This window comes from Saccopteryx leptura, chromosome 1 (assembly GCF_036850995.1).
Source record: "Saccopteryx leptura isolate mSacLep1 chromosome 1, mSacLep1_pri_phased_curated, whole genome shotgun sequence".
In the NCBI taxonomy this organism is placed as follows: domain Eukaryota; kingdom Metazoa; phylum Chordata; class Mammalia; order Chiroptera; family Emballonuridae; genus Saccopteryx; species Saccopteryx leptura.
In genome coordinates, this window is record NC_089503.1 from 63,311,269 (window position 1) to 63,333,166 (window position 21,898).

Genomic DNA, 21,898 nt, shown 5'->3' on the forward strand with positions numbered 1-21,898 from the left:
AAAATAAACAGAAAGCCAACTAAATGGGAAATGATTTTTTCAAACGACAGCTCAGATAAGGGACTAATATCCAAAATATACAAAGAACTCATAAAACTCAACAACAAACAAACAAACAATCCAATAAAAAAATGGGAAGAGGATATGAATAGACACTTCTCCCAGGAAGAAATACAAATGGCCAACAGATATATGAAAAGATGCTCATCTTCTTTAGCTATTAGAGAAATGCAAATCAAAACGGCAATGAGATACCACCTCACACCTGTTCGATTAGCTGTTATTAGCAAGTCAGGTAACAGCAAATGTTGGAGAGGCTGTGGAGAAAAAGGAACCCTCATACACTGTTGGTGGGAATGTAAAGTAGTACAACCATTATGGAAGAAAGTATGGTGGTTCCTCAAAAAACTGAAAATAGAACTACCTTATGACCCAGCAATCCCTCTACTGGGTATATATCCCAAAAACTCAGAAACATTGATACGTAAAGACACATGCAGCCCCATGTTTATTGCAGCATTGTTCACAGTGGCCAGGACATGGAAACAACCAAAAAGCCCATCAATAGATGACTGGATAAAGAAGATGTGGCACATATACACTATGGAATACTACTCAGCCATAAGAAATGATGACATCGGAACATTTACAGCAAAATGGTGGGATCTTGATAACATGATACGAAGCGAAATAAGTAAATCAGAAAAAAACAGGAACTGTATTATTCCATACGTAGGTGGGACATAATAGTGAAACTAAGAGACATTTATAAGAGTGTGGTGGTTACGGGGGGGGGGGAGGGGGGAATGGGAGAGGGATAGGGGGTGGGGAGGGGCACAAAGAAAACAAGATAGAAGGTGACAGAGGACAATCTGACTTTGGGTGGTGGGTATGCAACATAATTGAACGACAAGATAACCTGGACTTGTTATCTTTGAATATATGTATCCTGATTTATTGATGTCACCCCATTAAAAAAATAAAATTATATAAATAAAAAAAAAAAAAAAAAAAAAAAAAAAAAAAGAAAAAAAAAAAAATCAAAGATGAAAAAAAGAGAAGTTACCACAGACATCACAGATATATAAAGGACCATACTTGAATCCTATGAAAGACTATATGCCACCAAATTAAATAACCTAGAAGAAATGGATAACTTCCTAGAACTATATAATATTGCTAGCCTGAATCATGAAGAAGTGGAAAACCTAAATAGCCCAATAAACAGTAAGGAAATGAAAACAATCATCAAAACCATCTCAGAAAATAACAGTCCAGAACCAGATGGCTTTACTAGTGAATTCTACTAAACATTCAAAGAAGATTTGGTACCTACCCTTCTCAAAGTCTTCCAAAAAACTGAAGAAGTGGTAATACTTCCTAATCTATTTTATGAGACCAACATAAATCTGGCAGAGGAAAACACACACACTAAAAAAATACACACCAATATCACTGACAAATATAGATGTAATAATCCTAAGCAAAATACTAGGAAACTGAATACAACAATATATTAAAAAATAATAATCATGGTTTTAGTTCCATCCCAAAACCATATCAGGGCACACAGAGGAACAGCTTGATGTTCCTGTCTCTCTCTTCCCCCTTCCTCTCTTGCTGAAATCAATAAATTCAAAAATAAAAATAAAAATAGCCCTGGCCAGTTGGCTCAGTGGATATGACCCTGCGTGCAGACATCCCAGGTTTGACCTCTGGTCAGGGCATACATGAGAAGCAACCATCTGCTTATCTTCCACTCCCTCTCTCTCTTCTCTCTCTCTTCCCCTCTCACAGCCAGTGGCTGGGTTGGTTCAAGTGTTGGCCCAGTTGATTTGAGCATTGGCCCCAGAAGGGGGAAGCTGGGTGAATTCTGATTGGAGCGCATACGGAAGGGAGTCTGTCTATCTTCCCTCCTCTCACTTTAATAAGTCAATAAAAATAAAAATAATTATCACAATCAAGTAGGGTTTATTCCAGAAACACAAGGATAATTAGGATAATTTAACATATGCAAATTGATCAATGTAATACACCACATTAACAAAACAAAGGACAAAAATCTTAGGATCCTATCAATAGGTACAGAAAAGGCATTTGATAAGATACAACATCCATTCATGATTAAAAGTCAATAAAGTAGGTATAAAAAGAAAGTAGCTCAACATAATAAAGACAATATATAGCAATATAGACACTCCTCAGCCAATATCATAGTCAATGGTGGAAAATTGAAAGCTTTTCCGCTAACATCAGGAAAAAGACAATGATGCCCACTCTCACCACTATTACTCAACATAGTTCTGGAAGTCCTAGCTAGAGCAATTAGGCAAGAGAAAGAATACCCAAAGATTTGACCAAAAAACCTATTAGAAACAATTAACAAACACAGTAGTAAAGTCACAGGATAAAAAATGAATATACAAAAATTTACTACTTTCCTATACGCCAACAACAAAACCTCAAAAAAATTGAAATGAAAAAACAATTTCTTTTACAATTGCCAACAAAAATAATAATAAAATACCTAGGAATACATTTTTCTTTCTTTTCTTTTCTATTTTTTTTTTGTATTTTTCTGAAGTGAGAAGCAGGGAGGCAGAGAGACAGACTCCCACATGCAGCTGACCGGGATCCATCCAGCAAGCCCACCAGGGGGCAATGCTCTGCCCATCTGGGGCACTGCTCCACTGAAACTGGAGCCATTCTAGCACCTGAGGCAGAGGCCATGGAGCCGTCCTCAGCACCCAGGCCAACTTTGCTCCAATGGAGCCTTGGCTGAGGGAGGGAAAGAGAGATAGAGAGAAAGGAGAAGGGGAGGGGTGGAGAAGCAGATGGGCGCTTCTCCCGTATGCCCTGACCGGGAATCAAACCAGGGACTTCCACACACCAGGCTGATATTCTACCACTGAGTCAGCCGGCCAGGGCTCTAGGAATAAACTTAACAAAGAATGTGAAGTTCCTCTATACTGAAAACTACAAGATTGAAAAAGACACAATGAAATAAAAAGATATTCCATGTTCATGGATTGAAAGAATCAACATAGTTAAAATGGCCACACGACCCAAAGCAATATACAGATTTAATGCAATCCCCATTAAAATCCCAATGGCATTTTTAAAGAAATAGAGCAAAACAATCATCAGATTTGTATGTAACCACAGACCTGAATTATCAAAACAATCCTGAGAAAAAAGAACAAAGTCGGGGGTATCATACTACCTGACTTCAAATTATACTATAGAGCCACAATTATCAAAATAGCATGGTGGCCCTGGCCCGTGGCTCAGCAGATAGAGTGTTAGCCTGGCATATGGACATCCCAGGTTCAATTCCCCGTCAGGGCACACAGAAGAGGCAACCATCTGCTTCTCTGCCCCTCCCTATCTCCCTGTTCTCCCTCTTCCCCTCCTGCAGCCAGTGGCTCAATTGGTTCAAGCATGGCCCTGGGAACTGAGGATGGCTCAGTTGGTTGGAGCATGTCAGTCTCAGGCACCAAAAATAGCTCAGTAGTCAAGCATCAACCCCAGACAGGGTTGTTGGGTGGATCCTGGTTGGGGCACATGTGGGAATCTACCTCACTATCTCCCCTCCTCTCCTAAAAAACAAACAAAGAAAGAAACATGGTATTGTACGAGAAACAGATATGCAGGCAATGGAACAGAATTGAGAGCCCAGAAAATCACATGTATGTGAGCAAAAAATTTTTTGATAAAGGAACCAAAACACAATGAAGAAAAGAAAGCCTCTTCAGTAAATGGTGCTGGGAAAACTGAAAAGCCACATGCTAAAGAATAAAACTTGACTACAGTTCGTCCCCATGTACAAAAGTTAATTCAAAATAAATCAAAGACCTTAATAAATGGTCTAAAACAATAAATTACATAGAAAAAAACATAGGGCCCTGGCCAAATAGCTCAGTTGGTTAGAGTATTGTCCTAAAGCACAGATGTTGCTGGTTCGATCCCCAGTCAGGGCACATACAGGAACAGATTGATGTTCTTGTCTCTCTCTCTCTAAAATCAATTAAAAAGAAAAAAAAGAAAGAAAAAGAAGAGAAAACATAGGTTCTAAACTTATGGATCTTGACCATAGAGAATATTTTATGAATTTGCCAAGGCACAAAGGCAAGGGAAGTAAAGGCAAAAATAAATGAATGGGACTGTATCAAAGTAAAAAGCTCTGCACAGCAAAAGAAACCAACAACAAAACAAAGTAACAGCCAACCAAATGGGAGATGATATTTACAAACAACTCTGATATGGGTTTAATATGTAAAATATATAAAGAACTCATAAAACTCAACACCAAACAATCAATTAAAAAATAGGCAGAGGCTGCCAGATCAGGCAGTGGCGCAGTGGATAGAGGGTCGAACTGGGATGCTGAGGACCCAGGTTCAAAACGCCGAAGTCACTGGCTTGAGCATAGGCTCATCTGGCTTGAGCACAGGGTGGCTGCCTTGTGCATGGGATCACAGACATGACCCCATGGTCACTGGCTTCAGCCCAAACAAAAGTCACTGACTTGAGTCCAAGGTCGCTGGCTTGAGCAAGGGGTCAGTCATTCTGCTGGAGGCACGGGTTAAGGCATATATGAGAAAACAATCAATGAACAACTAAGATACCTCAATGAAGAACTGATATTTCCATCTCTCTCCCTTCCAGCCTGCCTGTCCCTGTCTCTCTCTCTCTCTCTCTCTCTCTCTCTTGCTTAAAAAAAAAAAAAAAAAAGCAGAGTACTTGGACTTGGACAGACAGCTTTCCCATAAAGACGAACAGCAGAAAGATATATGAAAAATGCTCATCTTCACTAGCTATTAGAGAAATGTAAATCAAAACTATGAGATATCACGCATGACCAGGCGTTGGCGCAGTGGATAGAGTGTTGGACTGGGATGTGGAAGGACCCAGGTTTGAGACCCCGAGGTCGCCAGCTTGAGCGCAGGCTCATCTGGCTTGGGCAAAAAGCTCACCAGCTTGGACCCAGGGTCGCTGGCTTGAGCAAGGGGTTACTCAGTCTGCTGAAGGCCCACAGTCAAGGCACATATGAGAAAGCAATCAATGAACAACTAAGAAGTTGCAACGCGCAACGAAAAACTAATGATTGATGCTTCTCATCTCTCCGTTCCTGTCTGTCTGTCCCTGTCTATCCCTCTCTCTGACTCTCTCTCTGTTTCTGTAAAAAAAAAACCCACAAAGAAACAACAACACAACAAAAAACTATGAGATACCACCTTACAGCTGTTAGACTGGCTATTATCAACAAGACAGGAAATAACAAGTATTAGAAAGGTTATAGAGAAAAGGGACCCTCATTCACTGTGGTGGGAATGTAAACTGGTACAGCCACCATGGAAAACAGTATGGCAGTTCCTCAAAAAATTAAGAATACAGTTACCATATGATCCAGCAATCCCTCTACCGGGTATCTACCTGAAAAACTTAAAAACATTTGTTCACAAAGACATATGCACCCCATATTCACAGTGACCAAGACATGGAAACAACCAAATTGTCTTTCAACAGAAGACTGGATAAAGAAGATGTGGTCCATATATAAAATGAAGTATTACTCAGCCATAGAAAGATGAAATACTGCCATTTGCGACAACATGGATGGACCTTGATAAGAATATTATGCTAAGCGAAATAAGCCAGTCAGAAAAAACTGAGAACTAGATAATTTCACTCATATGTGGGATATAAAACTAAGACTCATGGACACAGACAAAAGTATGGTGGTTACCACAGAGAAGGGGGCGGGGGGGTAGTGGAGGGTAAAGGGAACCAAACACATACTGATGGAAAGTAGTTTAACTCTGGGTGGTGCACACACAACGCAATGGACAGGTCATGTGCCGTGGCTATTTACACCTGAAACCTGTGTGATCTTATGGACCAATGTTAATCTATTAAATTTTATTTTTAGACATGGCTACTTGGCTCAGTGGATAGAGTGTCAGCCCAGTATGTGGACATCGTGGGTTTGATCCCCAGTCAGGGCACCCATGAGAAGTGACCATCTGCTTCTTCCCACCCCGCCTTCTCTCTCTCTTCCCCTCTCAGCCAGTGGCTTCATTGGTTTGAACATCAGCCCCAGGCACTGAGGATAGCTCAGTTGGTCCAAGCATTGGCCTCATGTACTGAGGATAGCTCAGTTGATTCAAGCATTGGCCCCAGACGAGTATTTGCCAGGTGGACCCTATTTGGGGCACATTCAGCAGTCTATCTCCCCTCCTCTCACTTAAAAAAAAGAAAAAGAAAAAATAGCAGGACATGAAGTAGAATTTGAATGAAGTCTACAAATTAGTATTATAATATTGTATCAAAGTTATATTTCCTGATTTTTTTTTTTTTTTGTATTTTTCTGAAGCTGGAAACGGGGAGAGACAGACAGACTCCCGCATGCGCCCGACCGGTATCCACCCGGCACGCCCACCAGGGGCGAGGCTCTGCCCACCAGGGGGCGATGCTCTGCCCCTCCGGGGCGTCGCTCTGCTGCGACCAGAGCCACTCTAGCACCTGGGGCAGAGGTCAAGGAGCCATCCCCAGCGCCCGGGCCATCTTTGCTCCAATGGAGCCTTGGCTGCGGGAGGGGAAGAGAGAGACAGAGAGGAAGGAGGGGGTGAGGGTGGAGAAGCAAATGGGCGCTTCTCCTATGTGCCCTGGCCGGGAATCGAACCCGGGTCCCCCGCACACCAGGCCGACGCTCTACCGCTGAGCCAACCGGCCAGGTATATTTCCTGACTTTGAGAACTATATTGTGGTTATAAAAATATTATCCTTCTTTTTAAGAAATACACATATAAGTATTATTTACTAAAAAGACATGATGTCCGCAATTTTTTTTTTTTTAATTTTTGGTGACAGAGACAGAGAGAGTCAGAGAGAGGGACAGATAGAGACAGACAGATCAGAAGGGAGATGAGAAGCATCAGTTCTATGTTGCGGCACCTTAGTTGTTCATTGATTGCTTTCTCAAAAATGTCTTGTGCTTTGACGGGTGGAGGGGGGGTCTACAGCAGACCGAGTGACCCCTTGCTTGAGCCAGTGACCTCGGGCTCAAGCTGGTGAGCCTTGCTCAAACCAGGTGAGCCCGCACTCAAGCTGGCAACCTCAGGGTCTCGAATCTGGGTCCTCTGCATCCCAGTCTGACGCTCTATCAGTGGATAGAGCCTGATCAGGCTGCAATTTACTCTTAAATGGTTCAAGAAAAGATAATGTGTATATATAGATAATGATAAAGCAAATGCAACAAAATGTTAACTACTTGTGAACGAGGGAGAAAAATATATTGACATTCTTTATACTATTTTTGTAATTTTTTCTTAAGTTTGAAATTGTTGGGTTGTTTGTATTTAATTCTGAACCCAACCCAGTGCCTTCCCAGAATTCTCTTTCTCAGCAAAAGGCACCACCATCTAATCTGGCACATAAACCAGGAACCTAGGAATCATCCTCAACAATTCCTTCACCCGGCTCAATCACTTACTATGCCCTAAATATTTCTCAAATCTATCCACATTTTTCCAACAATTTAATCCAAACTATTGATATTATAATCTCTCGCTAACATCTTAACTGGTCTCTTCACAACTATATTCACCTCTTCTCCAGTCACTTCTCCATAACTCAAGAATAACCCTCATGACATGCAAATCTGATGTCACTTCCCTACTTGCTATCTCCCCAAAATACTTCAGTGGCTTCTCAGTAAGACCCTGCATGTAGCCTAATGGTTCTTAAATGGTTTCTAGCCTCAGGACCCCTTCACATTCTTAAAAATTAACAACTCCTCCAAAATTTTCATTTATATAGATTTTGTCTATCACTATTAATTGTATTAGAAAGTAAAACAGAAAAATTTTTAAATGTTTTCTTATTAATGTTTTTTACAATTACCCATCTCTGCTTCCACTGCCAATCTGTAACAAACAGTATATTGTTTTATCTGAAATATATGAAGAAAATCCAGTTGAAATACGTAGTTGAAAAGAGGACCACACAGACCCTTATGAAAGAGTCCCTAAAAACTCCAGGGGTGCCTGACCAGGCAGTGGTGCAGTGGATAGAGCACTGGACTGGGATGCAGAGGACCCAGGTTCGAGACCCCGAAGTCGCCAGCTTGAGCGTGGGCTCATCTGGTTTGAGCAAGACTCACCAGCTTGGATCCACGATCGCTAGTTCGAGGAAGGGGTTACTAAGTCTGCTGAAGGCCTGCGGTCAAGGCACATATGAGAAAGCAATCAATGAACAACTAAGGTGTCGCAACGAGAAACTGATGATTGATGCTTCTCATCTCTCTCCATTCCTGTCTGTCTGTCCCTATCCATCCCTCTCTCTGACTCTCTCTCTGTCCCTGTTAAAAAAAAAAAAAAGTCTAAGCTCAATTTCCATTTCCTCTAGAAAACATTCTCTGAATTCCCTAATTAGTTTAAGTACCACTCATCACACCATATCCCTAATTTTGGAGCAATTAAAACAATATTAGTTAAGCCTGACCAGGTGGTCGTGCAGTGGATAGAGCATTGGCCTGGGACGCAGAGAACCCAGGTTCAAAACCCCAAGGTTGCTGGCTTGAGCATTGGCTCATCGGCTTCAATGCGGGCTCACTAGCTTGAATGCAGGGTTGCTGGCTTGACCGTGGGATCATAGACATGACGCCATGGTCACTGGCTTGAGCTCAAAAGTCGCTGGCTGGAAGCCCAAGGTCTCTGGCTTGAGTCCAAGGTCGCTGGCTTGAGCAAGGGGTCACTCACTCTGCTGTAGCCCCTGAACTGATGCTTCTCATCTCTCTCCCTTCCTGCCTGCCTGTCTCTCTCTCTGTCTCTGTCTCACTAAAAAAAAATAAAAATATTAGTTAAGGGCCCTGGCCGGTTGGCTCAGCGGTGGAGCGTCAGCCTGGTGTGCAGGAGTCCCGGGTTCGATTCCCAGCCAGAGCACACAGGAGAGGCGCCCATCTGCTTCTCCACCCCTCCCCCTCTCCTTCCTCTCCCGCAGCCGAGGCTCCATTGGAGCAAAAATGGCCAGGGCACTGAGGATGGCTCTGTGGCCTCTGCCTCAGGCGCTAGAATGGCTCTGGATGCAACAGAGCGACGCCCCAGAGGGGCAGAACATCGCCCCCTGGTGGGCATGCCGGGTGGATCCCGGTAGGGCACATGCGGGAGTCTGTCTGCCTCCCCGTTTCCAGCTTCGGAAAAATGAAAAAAATATATATATATTAGTTAAGAAACCCTGCCCTATTCTTACCTACCTAACAAACTATTTGTCTTTCAAAACCCAAGTGAGATAACATCTATTCCAGAATGCTCTTAATATTTCTCTTGCCCCAAACACTTGATACTCCTTCCTCAGTAAATTTCATACCTTGTAGTTACCTCTGTTATTGTAAGAAAGGTGCTATATTATATATATCTGTGATAAGGCTGATTGTTGGCTCATGAGTTCTTTAAAAGAAGGGATCTCATTTGGACAATAAGCACATGAAAATATGCTTACCATCACTAATTACTAATCATTACAGGAAAACAAATCAAAACCATGAGACACCACCTTAACCCATTACGATGGCTAGCGACAAAATAAAAAGGAAAAAAAATGTTGGCTAGGATGTGGAGAAATTGGAACCCTGTGCATTGCTGGTGATAATGTAAAATGGTACAACCACTGTGGAAGTGTGGCAATTCCTCAAATAATTAAAAATAGAATTACCATATGATCCAGCAAATTCCACATTTGAGTGTACACATGTATTAGTCTGCACTGCCACAAGCTAGGTGGCTTAACCAAGTTATTTTCCCACAGTTCTGAAGGCCAGAAATCCAAGAGAAAGTGCCAGCAAATTAGGTTCCTAGTGAGGACCCTGTTACCAGCTAGCGGACAGCCACTTTCTGGCTGTGTCCTCACATGGCTTTTCCTAAATGCACACACAGAGAGAGACAACTCTGGTCTCTCTTCCTCTTCTCATAAGGACACCAGTTCTATCTCATTAGGACAGGCTTTTGGCTTTCTTTCACCTGACCTACATCCTTAAAGGCCCCTATCTCCAAACACAATCACATTGGGGGCTAAGGCTTCAACATATAAATCTCGAAGGTCACAATTCAGTCCATAACAATACCCAAAAGAATTGAAAGAAGGGACTTAAAGAGATATTTGTATACCATGTTCACAGCAGCATTATTTGAAATAGCCAAGAGGTGGACACAACTCAAGGGCTCATCAATAGACAAATGGATAAACAAAATGTGTTATACACATATAATGGAATATTATTTAGAAAGAAATGGAGTTCTGACATATTATGACATGGGTAAACTTTTGAGAACATTCTATAGACCATTGCTTTTCAACTGCCCGTCTTCATTTTCATTTATCTAGAAGTATTTTCTAATTTCCTTTTTTATTTCTTCTTTGAGCCACTGGTTATATAGAAATATGTTGTTTTAATTTGCACATATTTGTGGGTTTCCCAAATTTTGGTTACTGATTTCTAATGTCATTCTATTGTGGTTAGAGAACATACTTTGCATTATTACTAACAAAGAGTGAATGTTATTGTATGTAAATCATACCTCAACTTCAAGGCACGTTGTATGACAAAAATCACAGATAAAATGACATTAGGCATTAGAAATAGTAACTGTGTGCCCTGGCCGGTTGGCTCAGCGGTAGAGCGTCGGCCTGGCGTGCAGGGGACCCGGGTTCGATTCCCGGCCAGGGCACATAGGAGAAGCGCCCATTTGCTTCTCCACCCCCACCCCCTCCTTCCTCTCTGTCTCTCTCTTCCCCTCCCGCAGCCAAGGCTCCATTGGAGCAAAGATGGCCCGGGCGCTGGGGATGGCTCCTTGGCCTCTGCCCCAGGCGCTAGAGTGGCTCTGGTCGCGGCAGAGCGACGCCCCAGAGGGGCAGAGCATCGCCCCCTGGTGGGCAGAGCGTCGCCCCTGGTGGGCGTGCCGGGTGGATCCCGGTCGGGCGCATGTGGGAGTCTGTCTGACTGTCTCTCCCGTTTCCAGCTTCGGAAAAATACCAAAAAAAAAAAAAAAAAAAAAAAAAGAAATAGTAACTGTGGCTATGAATCATAGTCTTTATTTAATTGAGTCTGCAAAAGCTTATGGCAGATCTGTTATTTCCAATTGTTGTTTGCCCTACTATGTGCATCTACAAATAGTGAAGAAACACAATGCTAAAATGATACAGTGAAGTTAGGCATCCCCATATACTTCTGGTGGACATATAAACTGGAACACTTTGGAAAACAACTTGACAAAATGTATGAAAAGACTTAAAAAAAAACCTCTAAAGCCTTTTAACTAGTAATTCTATTTGTAACAACCTATGTTAGAAAATAACTCTAAATACAGAAAATATTTTAGACTAGTAATATTCATTTAAGAATGGTTACAATATAAATTTCCAATAGGAGAAAGTTTGGTAAATTATAGTTTAATTATTGGACAAAATATCACGCATCCATTAAAAAGGTCTACAAAACACTTAAAATATAAGGAAAATACTTATGCTTTAATGTAAAAAAGCAAAAGCAAAATTGTATATAAAATTTAATTATAGCTATGTATTTAAAAAATAGCAAACAATTTGTATACAGAAAGAAATCAGAGCGCAACACATCGAAAGGCTAATAATGGTCACCTTTAGTTAGTGAATTAAAGAGTGTAGTTCTTTTTTCTAATATATTTTTTAATTTTTTTTATTCACTTTTAGAGAGAAAGGAGAGAGAACAAGAGAGAGAGAGAGAGAGAAAAGGGGGTGAGGAGCAGGAAGCATCAATTTCCATATGTGCCTTGACTGGGCAAACCTGGGGTTTCAAACCGGCGACCTCAGCATTCCAGGTTGACGCTTTATCCACTGCGCCACCACAGGTCAGGCTAGTTCTTTCTTTATACGTTTTTGTTGTTGTTATTTTATTTTAGTGAGAGACACAGAGAGGGACAGACAGAGACAGAGAGACAGGAAGGGAGAGAGACAAGAAGCATCAATTCTTTGTTGCAGCATCTTAGTTGTTCATTGGTTGCTTTCACATACGAGCCTTGATCAGGGAACTCCAGCAAACTGAGTGATCCCTTGCTCAAGCCAGCATCCTTGGACTTTAAGCCAGCAACGTTGGGCTTCAAGCCAGTGACCTTGGGCTTCAAACCAGCGAACTTTGGGCTCAAGCCAGTGACCATGGGGTCACGCCTATGATCCCACACTCAAGCCGGTGACCCCCTGCTCAGGCTGGTGAGCCCGCACTCAAGCCGGAAACCTCAGGGTTTTGAACCTGGGTGCTCAGCATCCCGGCTGACGCTCTATCCACTGCGTCACAGCCTGATCAGGCTTTTCTTTATACTTTTAATTTTCTTTCCAAAGTTTCTATGAACATAAATTTTTATAATAAAAAGTTTATTCAAATCAAATTTAAGAAACTGTCACTTCAAGCATAACAAACCATTTATTTCACCTTTCTCACAAGCACAATCTCCCATATATACATATTCTCTCACATGGAGATAAACTTCCTCTCTCAAGCATACAAACCCTAGTTTTTTCCACATAGGCTCTTAGTGTTATACTTATCAAAGTGTTTTGTGTTCATTTGTTGTTGTTGTTTTTTTAAGAAAACTGGAATACTCTTTTCCTGGAGCTCAGAAATAGTGTTCTAATTCTATGAATATAATATCCTTCTGCAATTCAAACATATTTGTCTTCTTATAACTTCAATTTACCACAAAGATTAAGAGTAAAACCAATTCTATAAGATTTATGAGCTGTCACATACATGACAGTTAATTAAATGCTCCAAATTAAATCAAAAGGCACAACTAATGTGTATACAGTTCTTTTATAATCAGAAAAAACAAAACAAAAACAAAAAAAAAAACCTTTCCTAAACCCTTGTTTCGGTCTAGTTCGTCTGTTTATTGAGGCAACAAAGCATAATTAAAAGAACATGGGCTTTGGAATCAGAAAAACAGAGTTTATACCCTGGTTCTGCAACCTCCTACCAATGAAAACTTAAACAACTTAAACTCCCTAAACCTTAATTCCCACCTTTGTAAACAGGGATAACAGGACTTACAGGACTGTGAGGAACAAACGAAAAACTGGATATGAGGCACTCTAATAAGAGAGTGTTTCTATTTGGCACAGTATACCACAGTAGCTACTTTAATTATTTTCATTTCTTTTGGGAAAATGAGGAAGTTCATTTTAAAACAAGTTACTCAACTTTATTTCTAATCCAACATCAAGAAACAACAAAATGAAGTAGTTCATAAAACTAGTGAGTCCTTGGCAATTCTCGGTTACAAAATTACATTGTAGATCTGAGCCAGTGGTTCTCAAATGCCGGTCTGCGGACTGGTGCCAGTCCACCAGAAGTTTCATGCCTTTGCACAAATAATCTTCATGCAACATCAGGGTAGTTAACTATCCTTTCGTGGACCGGAGTTGAAAACCACTGATCTAAAACAGTTCTTACAGCCACCAACAGATAATCCAAAACTGTTCAAGAAACAAGCAATCCTGTGTCTAATCATTATTCTCTTACCTTGCAGGCTACATCAACTAATCGCATCTGGATAGCTTGATTCTCTGGGAGTTTCGTGCCAATTGCAAGTAAAGCTTCCAACAGCTGAGCTAGGACTTGATGAGACTCTAGAAAGGAAGATGAAAAGTTGTGTTGTAGAATTTCAAAAGGAGAACACTAAAGAAACTAAGTTTACTTGGGTAAAAAAATGTAGGTTTCTTTGTCAGCTAAGTTTTACTACTTGATCCTTGATTCCCCTCAGCTGAAAGCTAAGTTTTTAAAGGCAGCACTTCTAAATATAATATTTGAGTCTTCCAAAGGTTGGCCAAAAATGTTAGTGCTTAACTAACTCCAGGGCTTTTCACTGTCTTAAGGATAAAGTCCAAACTCCTTAGCAGGGCACACATACACACACACACACCAGTCCCTCTACAATGTCTTGCCTGCCTACCTTTCTAGCCTCATCTCTTTCAAGCCTCCTCTAGCGCCCTTTTGTCCAATTACTTCAAGTTCATGTCCTCCTATCTTTGTTCAGACCTATTTCCCTACCTAGAATGACTTCACCTACAGCCAACTCCATTCTCAGCCCACTCCCCAGGAAGCACCTACTAATCTTAAAGTGTCACCTCCTGTATGAAGTTCTTCAAGAATGGACCATTTCCCCCCACATGCTTCCACCGCATCCTCTACATCAACTGTAACACTTCACGACACTTATTTTTATATATGATTAAACCAGGAAACTGGAAGAACCTGGAGAGCAAAAATTGCACGACTCACTTTTGTCTTCTCAGAATCTGCATGACTCATTTTATACTCAATGTTTAATACACGGGCAAAAAGCCAAATCAAAATAAATCAATAGGCCCTGGCCGGTTGGCTCAATGGTAAAACGTTGCCCTGCGTGTGGAAGTCCTGGGTTCGATTTCTGGCCAGGGCACACAGGAGAAACGCCCATCTGGTTCTCCACCCTTCCCCGTCTCCTTTCTCTCTCTCTCTCTTCCCCTCCTGCAGCCAAGGCTCCACTGGAGTAAAGTTGGCCTGGGCGCTGAGGATGGCTCCATGGCCTCCACCTCAGGTGCTAGAATGACTCTGATTACAGTGGAGCAACACCCCAGAGGGGCCGAGTATCGCCCCCTGGTGGGCATGCCGGGTGGATCCCAGTTGGGCACATGTAGGAGTCTGTCTGTCTGCCTCCCCTACCCACCCCACCCCCTGCTTCTCACTGCGGGAAAAAAAAATCAGTAACAATCATCTTAGCCAGATTCTCTTCTTTGTCTAAATTTTTTGCTTTGTTCTAAAATATAGTTCTTGCCCTGGCTGGGTAGCTCAGTTGGTTAGAGCGTCATCCCAATACAGCAAGGTTTCAAGTTTGATCCCCAGTCAGGGCATATACAAAAATGCATAAATAAGTGAAATAACAAATTGCAATTTCTCTCTCTCCCTCTTCTTCTCTTTCTCTAAAATCAAGAAATAAAATTAAAATATATACTATCTGGTTATATTTTGTTTTTTAATTTTTTATTAATTTTAATTTTTATTGTGTTAACATGGATTCAAGTCTCAACCAGTGGTGGCGCTATGGATAAAGAGTCACCCTGGAATACTGAGGTCACTGGTTCGAAGCCACAAGGTTGCTGGCTCTGAGCACAGGCTGACAATGTGGGGTTGCTGGCTTGAGCTCAAAGGTTGCTGGTATGAAAAGCCTAAGGTCACTAGCTTGAGCAAGGAGACACTAGCACAGCCCTGAGCAAGGCACACAGGACAAGCTCAATGTACAACTAAAGTGAAAGCAACTACGAAGCCAATGCTTCTTACCCTTTCTCCTCTCTTGTCTCTCTCTCCCTCTTTCTCAAAAGGAAAAAATATATACATATGGTTCTTATAATGCTAGCAGAATGTATGCCAGAGGTTTTTAGGTGGCATTCACATAATCATTTTTATCCATATATTTACAACCATGTATATATTTTAATATATAATAAAAACTGCAGTTATTATCTATTGATGTCACAAGTCATTAATTCCCTTTTAACATTGCTAATACAAAGAGTACAAAGAGCCTCTTTAATTTTATTTAACTAAAAAAAAATTGTCCACTTAGAAAAAAAGCATTAAGTAAACTACAGTATTGATATGAAGTAAGATGTCAAAAATGGTGTAGTACATGATTTATAAATAACTAAAGCTAAGAAAAATTAGTTAAATCACCTCTTAATAAGACTTCTAGTTAAACATAGTAGATTGATCACAAGTTTATCATTATTCTTTCCTAAAATTTCATTAATATAAGAGTAACAAAATTTAAGTTATAAATCTACAAATACAGAGAAAATAGGAGAATAAAGGTAGGCAGATGGGAAAAGCAAAAAAAATATTTATTTATTTATTTATTTATTTTTAATTGAGAGGTAAGGAGGCAGACAGGCTCCCACATGTACCCTGACCAGATCCAGCTAGAAACACCCTACAGGGCAATGCTCTGCCCATCTAGGGCTGCTGCTCTGTTGCTTGGTAACCAAGCCATTTCAGTACCTGAGGCGAGGCCATGGAGCCATCCTCAGTGCCCAGGGCCAACTTGCTCGAACCATTTGAGCCATGGCTGTGGGAGAGGAGGAGAGAGACAGAGAGAGAGGGAGAAAGGGGGAGGGGGTGGGGTGGAGAAGCAGATGGTCACTTTTCCTGTGTGCCCTGACTGGGAATCAAACCCGGAACATCCACAAGCTAGGCCGACACTCTACCACTGAAACAACTGGCCAGGGCCTCAATAAATCTTTTGAAAGTAGAAAGCAGATGATTTGTGACATAGACCTAGGTACTGTGCTAAGTGAAATAAGTCATTCAAAGAAAGACAAATACCATATGATTTATTTCACTTATATGTAAAATCTAAAGAATATAAATGAACAAACAAAACAAAAACAAACTAATATATATACAGAATAGACTGATTGTTGCTAGAGGGGAGGTTAGGTGGGGGTCTAGGTGAAAAAACTGAAGGGATTAAAAATACAGATTAGGACCTAGCTCATTGGCTCAGTGGTAGAGTGTGTTGGCCCAGCATATGGACATCCTGGGTTCGATTCCCAGTCAGGTTATACAATACAACAGAAGCGACCATCTGCTTCTCTCCTCTCCCTCCTCATTCTCTCTCTCTTCTCTTCCCACAGCCAGTAGCTCAAATGGTTCAAGTGTCATGCCAGGCACTGAGAATAGCTCAGTTGGTCCAACTGTATCTGCCTCAGGCGCTAAAAACAGCTCAAATGAGTCAAGCATTGACTCTAGACAGACAGGGGTTGCCAGGTGGATCCCAGTTGGGGTGAATGTGGAAATCTGTCTAACTCCCCTCCTCTCACCTAAAAAAAAAAAGGAAACTTCAAACTAATTACTGAGGATGTTCAGGGCAAAAACTGCCTGACCAATTTCCATGGCATGGATCTTACCCATAAAAGAATGTGTGCTCCATGGTCAAAAAATAGCAAACTGTGCCTGACCAGGCGATGGCGCAGTGGATAGAACAGCAGCCTAGGATGCTAAGGACCCAGGTTCAAAACTCCCAGGTCACTGATTTGAGCATGGGCTCATCTGGCTTGAGCATGGGCTCATCTGGCTTGAGCACAGGGTCGCTGGCTTGAGTATGGGATCAAAGATATGATCCTAGCCCTGGCCGGTTGGCTCAGTGGTAGAGCGTAGGCCTGGCGTGCAGGAGTCCTGGGTTCTACTCCCGGCCAGGGCACACAGGAGAAGCGCCCATCTGCTTCTCCCGCCTTCCCCTCTCCTTCCTCTCTGTCTCTCTCTTCCCCTCCTGCAGCCAAAGCTCCACTGGAGCAAAGTTGGCCCAGGTGCTGAGGATGGCTCTATGGCCTCTGCCTCAGGCGCTAGAATGGCTCTGGTTACGGCAGAGCAATGCCCCAGATGGGCAGAGCATCATCCCCTGGTGGGCATGCTGGGTGGATCCCAGTTGGGCACATGCGGGAGTCTGTCTCACTGCCTCCCCGTTTCCAACTTCAGAAAAATACAAAAAAAAAAAAAAAAAAAGATATGATCCTATGGTCACTGGTCACTGGATTCAGCCCAAAGATCACTGGCTTGAGCCCAAGTTCAATGGCTTGAGCAAGGGATCACTTGCTCTGCTGTAGCCCCCTGGTCAAGGCACATATGAGAAAGTGATCAATGAACAACTAAGGTGCTGCATCGAAGAATTGATGCTTCTCATCTCTTTCCCTTCCTGTCTGTCCTTCTCTTTCTCTCTCTATCTCTTAAAAGAAAAATGGCAGACCATGATTGAAGCTCATGTTGATATCAAGACACCAGTATTCATTTGCTCCATTTATTCTGTGTTGGTTTTATTAAAAAATGTAACAATCAGCCTGACCGGGCGGTGGCGCAGTGGATAGAGTGTTGGACTGGGATGCGGAAGGACCCAGGTTCGAGACCCCAGGGTTGCCAGCTTGAGCGCGGGCTCATCTGGCTTGAGCAAAGCTCACCAGCTTGGACCCAAGGTCACTGGCTCGAGCAAGGGGTTACTCGGTCTGCTGAAGGCCCGCGGTCATGGCACATATGAGAAGGCAGTCAATGAACTAGGGTGTTGTAACAAAAGGCTGATGATTGATGCTTCTCATCTCTCTCCCTTCCTGTCTGTCTGCCCCTATCTATCCCTCTATCTGACTCTCTCTCTGTCCCTGTAAAAAAATTAAATAAATAAAATAAAATAAAAAATTTAAAAAAAATGTAACAATCAGATTCAAAAAACCTTTTATGCTCAGCATCAACAGGTCCACTGAATCCAGAAGATTATGATAGTTATCAGAAATATGCCAATAAATGACTTGAAAGAAGTGGTCAATAAACTGATTTCATAGAGCATTGTAAAAGACATAGGAAAGTCTTGCCAATCTATTCATCCTCTCCATGATGTCTTTCTTAGGAAAGTGAAAATTCTAAAGAAACCCAAGTTTAAACTCGGAAAACTCATCTAGCTTTATGGTGAAGGTAGCAGCTCTAGAGCAACCGGGAAGAGACAGGGGCTAAAACTGGCCAAGCTGGTGGATATAAGCCCCCAAAATCCAATGATCTCTTTAAAATTCAGACATTTATTGCTGACAAGTAAAAAATCCTATTTATGATTTAAAATAAAAGGCATTGAGAGAAAATAGAAGAGAGGTGAAAAAAAACTCCAACACCACCCTATTTCTGTCTTCAAAAAAATAATTCTGCATAATACCCAAGAAAAGCTTTTTAAGTTAAGCTTTTTAAGCTTAACTCTTGCCTCTGTTAAATACAAATCTTATCTAAATCTTTTTTTTTTTAAATGAGAAGCGGGGATGCAGAGCAACAGACTCCCACATGTGCCCTGACCAGGATCTACCTGGCTAGCCCCCTACCAGGTGATGCGCTGCCCATCTGGTGCATAGTTCTGTTGCTCGGCAACTGAGCTGTTTTAGCGCCTCAGGCAAGGCATGGAGCCATCCTCAGAGCCCGGGGCCAACTTGCTCCAACGGAGCTATGGCTGCAGGAGGAGAAGAGAGAGATAGAGAGAGAGAAGGGAGAGAGGAAAGGGTGGGGAAGCAGATGGTCGCTTCTCCTGTGTGCCCTGACTAAGAATCGAACCTAGGATATACACATGCCAGGCTGACACTCTACTGCTGAGCCAACTGGCCAGGGTCTAATCTAAATCTTAAGCCCTAGTTTCTCTTCTGAGTTCTAGACCTACATTAAAACAGGTGGCTGGGTGGACATCTCCACATGGATAAAAAAATGAACCTTCAACCTCTCTTCTCTAAGCCATCTAGTTCATAAAACCAAATTCCTGAGAGCTACCAAATTCCTATCCTCCCTCCTTCTTTCTTGTTTCTTTCTTTATTTTTCTTTTTAGCAAGGGAGAGAGACAGACAGGAAGGGAGAGAGATGAGAAGCATCAACACATAGTTGTGGCATTTCAGTTGTTCATTGATTGTTTTCTCATATGTGCCTTGACCAGAGGCTCCAGCTAAGCCAGTAACCTCTTGCTCAAGCCAGTGACCTTCAAGGCAGCAACCTTTGGGCTCAAGTCAGAAACCCTGGGGTCATGTCTATGATCCCATGCTCAAGCTGGCGACTGGCACTCAAGTTGGTGAGCCTACGCTCAGACTGATGAACCTGCACTCAAGCCAGTGACCTAGGGGTTTCAAACCTGGATCATCAGCATCCCAGGCTGATGATCTATCCACTGCACCACTGCCTGGTCAGGCCAAATTATCTTTCTAAAATTAGACTTGATCAGCCCGGCCTGTTGTAGCGCAGTAGATAGAGAACCAACCTAGAATGCTGAGGTTGATGGTTTGAAACACTGGACTTGCCTGGTCAAGGTACACAAGACAAATGAGAGTGAAGCAACTATTTCTCATCTACTGCCAATCCCTGGAAAATCAATAAATTAAAATATTTTAAATAAATAAAACTAGACTTGATAATTTCATGCCCTTGCTCAAAAAAACTTTACATGGTTCCCACTGTCTACAAAAGACATTCAGCCTAACCAGGCGGTGGCGCAGTGGATAGAGTGTCGGACTGGGATGCAGAGGACCCAGGTTCGAGACGCCGAGGTTGCTGGCTTGAGCGCAGGCTCATCTGGTTTGAGCAAAAGCCCACCAGCTTGAACCCAAGGTCGCTGGCTCCAGCAAGGGGTTACTCAGTCTTCTGAAGGCCCATGGTCAAGGCGCATATGAGAAAGCAATCAATGAACAACTAAGGTGTTGCAACGCGCAATGAAAAACTAATGATTGATGCTTCTCATCTCTCTCAGTTCCTGTCTGTCTGTCCCTGTCTATCCCTCTCTCTTACTCACTCTCTGTCTCTGTAAAAAATAAATAAATTTAAAAATAAAAAAGACATTCAAAATCCTCAGCCTGACCAGGGAGGGGCGCAGTGGATAAAGTTTCGGCCTGGGACATGGATGACCCAGGTTTGAAGCTCTGAAGTCGCTGGCTTGAGCGTGGGCTTGCCAGCTTGAGGGCAGGGTGACTGGCTTAAGCGTGGGATCATAGACATGACCCCATGGTCACTGGCTTTAGCCCAAAGGTCGCTGGCTTGAAGTTCAAGGTTGCTGGCTTGAATCCAAGGTCACTGGCTCGGCTAACACCCCCCTCCCCCCACCGGTCAAGGCACATATGAGAAAAGAATCAGTAAACAACCAAGGTGCCTCACCTGACCAGGCGATGGTGCAGTGGATAGAGCATTGGACTGGGATGCGGAGGACCCAGGTTCAAGACCCCGAGGTCGCCAGCTTGAGCGTGGGCTCATCTGGTTTGAGCAAAGCTCACCAGCTTGAACCCAAGGTCGCTGGCTCAAGCAACAGGTTACTCGGTCTGCTGTAGTCCCACGGTCAAGGCACATATGAGAAAGCAATCAATGAACAACTAAAGTGCTACAACGAAAAATTGATGCTTCTCATCTCTCTCCCTTCCTGTCTGTCTGTCCCTCTCTCTCTGTCTCTGTCACCAAAAATTTAAAAAAAAAATTTTTTTTTAAAGGAAACAAAAACAGCCCGACCTATGATGGCACAGTGGATAGAGAGTCAACCCGGAATGCTGAGATTAGATTACTTGTCAAAACCCTGGGTTTGCCCAGTCAAGGCCATGCCATACAAGAAGCAACTATTGAGTTGATACTTCCCGCTCCTCCCCCCCCCCCCCCGCACTGCCCCGTTCCTCTATCTCTCTTTCTCCTCTCCCTAAAATGAATAAAATCTTTTTAAAAAACTACATTTTAACTTTAATACACTGTTTATCTTCAATTCCTTTTTAATTCCAACACAACAATATTTTGTTTTAAATTCTATACAAAAGGAACTAATAATTTCTGCTCTAACTGTACAGCTTTTAAACTGCAACTTACTTTCATTCTGCACGATATTAATGGCATCATCCATAATACAGTCTGGTGAAAATCCTGCAGTCTTTGATAATAATCCCAATAATGATGCAATTTTCAGTCTCACAGACGGATCATTTTCCTGGAACAAAACAAGCTATTGTTACCTTAATGCTCTGTTCTCAGCTAACCAACGAACAGAATACAGGAAACTAACATTTCAAAAGAGACTCAATGATCCAACTATTCTAAGGCTTTAACTTTACATACTTCAGAGGAAGTAGAATCAGTATGTTACACACAAATACTGCAAAGTAAGTGAGAATTTTTTTTATGTCTTCGTCATGTCATTAACTTCTAACCAGAAATTAAAAGTACCTTTGGGATTAAAAGCACCTTTCCTCTCTTGTGCAGTTAGACATGAGCGGCACCAGTTTGCAGTACCAACACTGCCAGCACCACTGCTTGTTAATATATCAATAATTATACAGGTTTCAGATGCCCAATTCCACAACA

The 21,898-nt window shown here is 42.2% G+C and overlaps 1 protein-coding gene across 2 annotated transcripts in view; it reads right to left on the reverse strand.

Moving 5' to 3' along the window:
* Window positions 1-21,898, reverse strand: part of INTS4 (integrator complex subunit 4) — a 148,573-nt gene that overhangs the window by 108,324 nt on the left and 18,351 nt on the right. For both annotated transcript variants that reach the window (XM_066369295.1, XM_066369288.1), the window contains exons 4-5: window positions 21,407-21,524; window positions 13,553-13,659 (exon numbers count right to left, since the gene is read on the reverse strand). In XM_066369295.1, coding sequence (XP_066225392.1) covers window positions 13,553-13,659; window positions 21,407-21,524 — 225 coding nt within the window. The remainder of the gene's footprint in view (window positions 1-13,552; window positions 13,660-21,406; window positions 21,525-21,898) is intronic.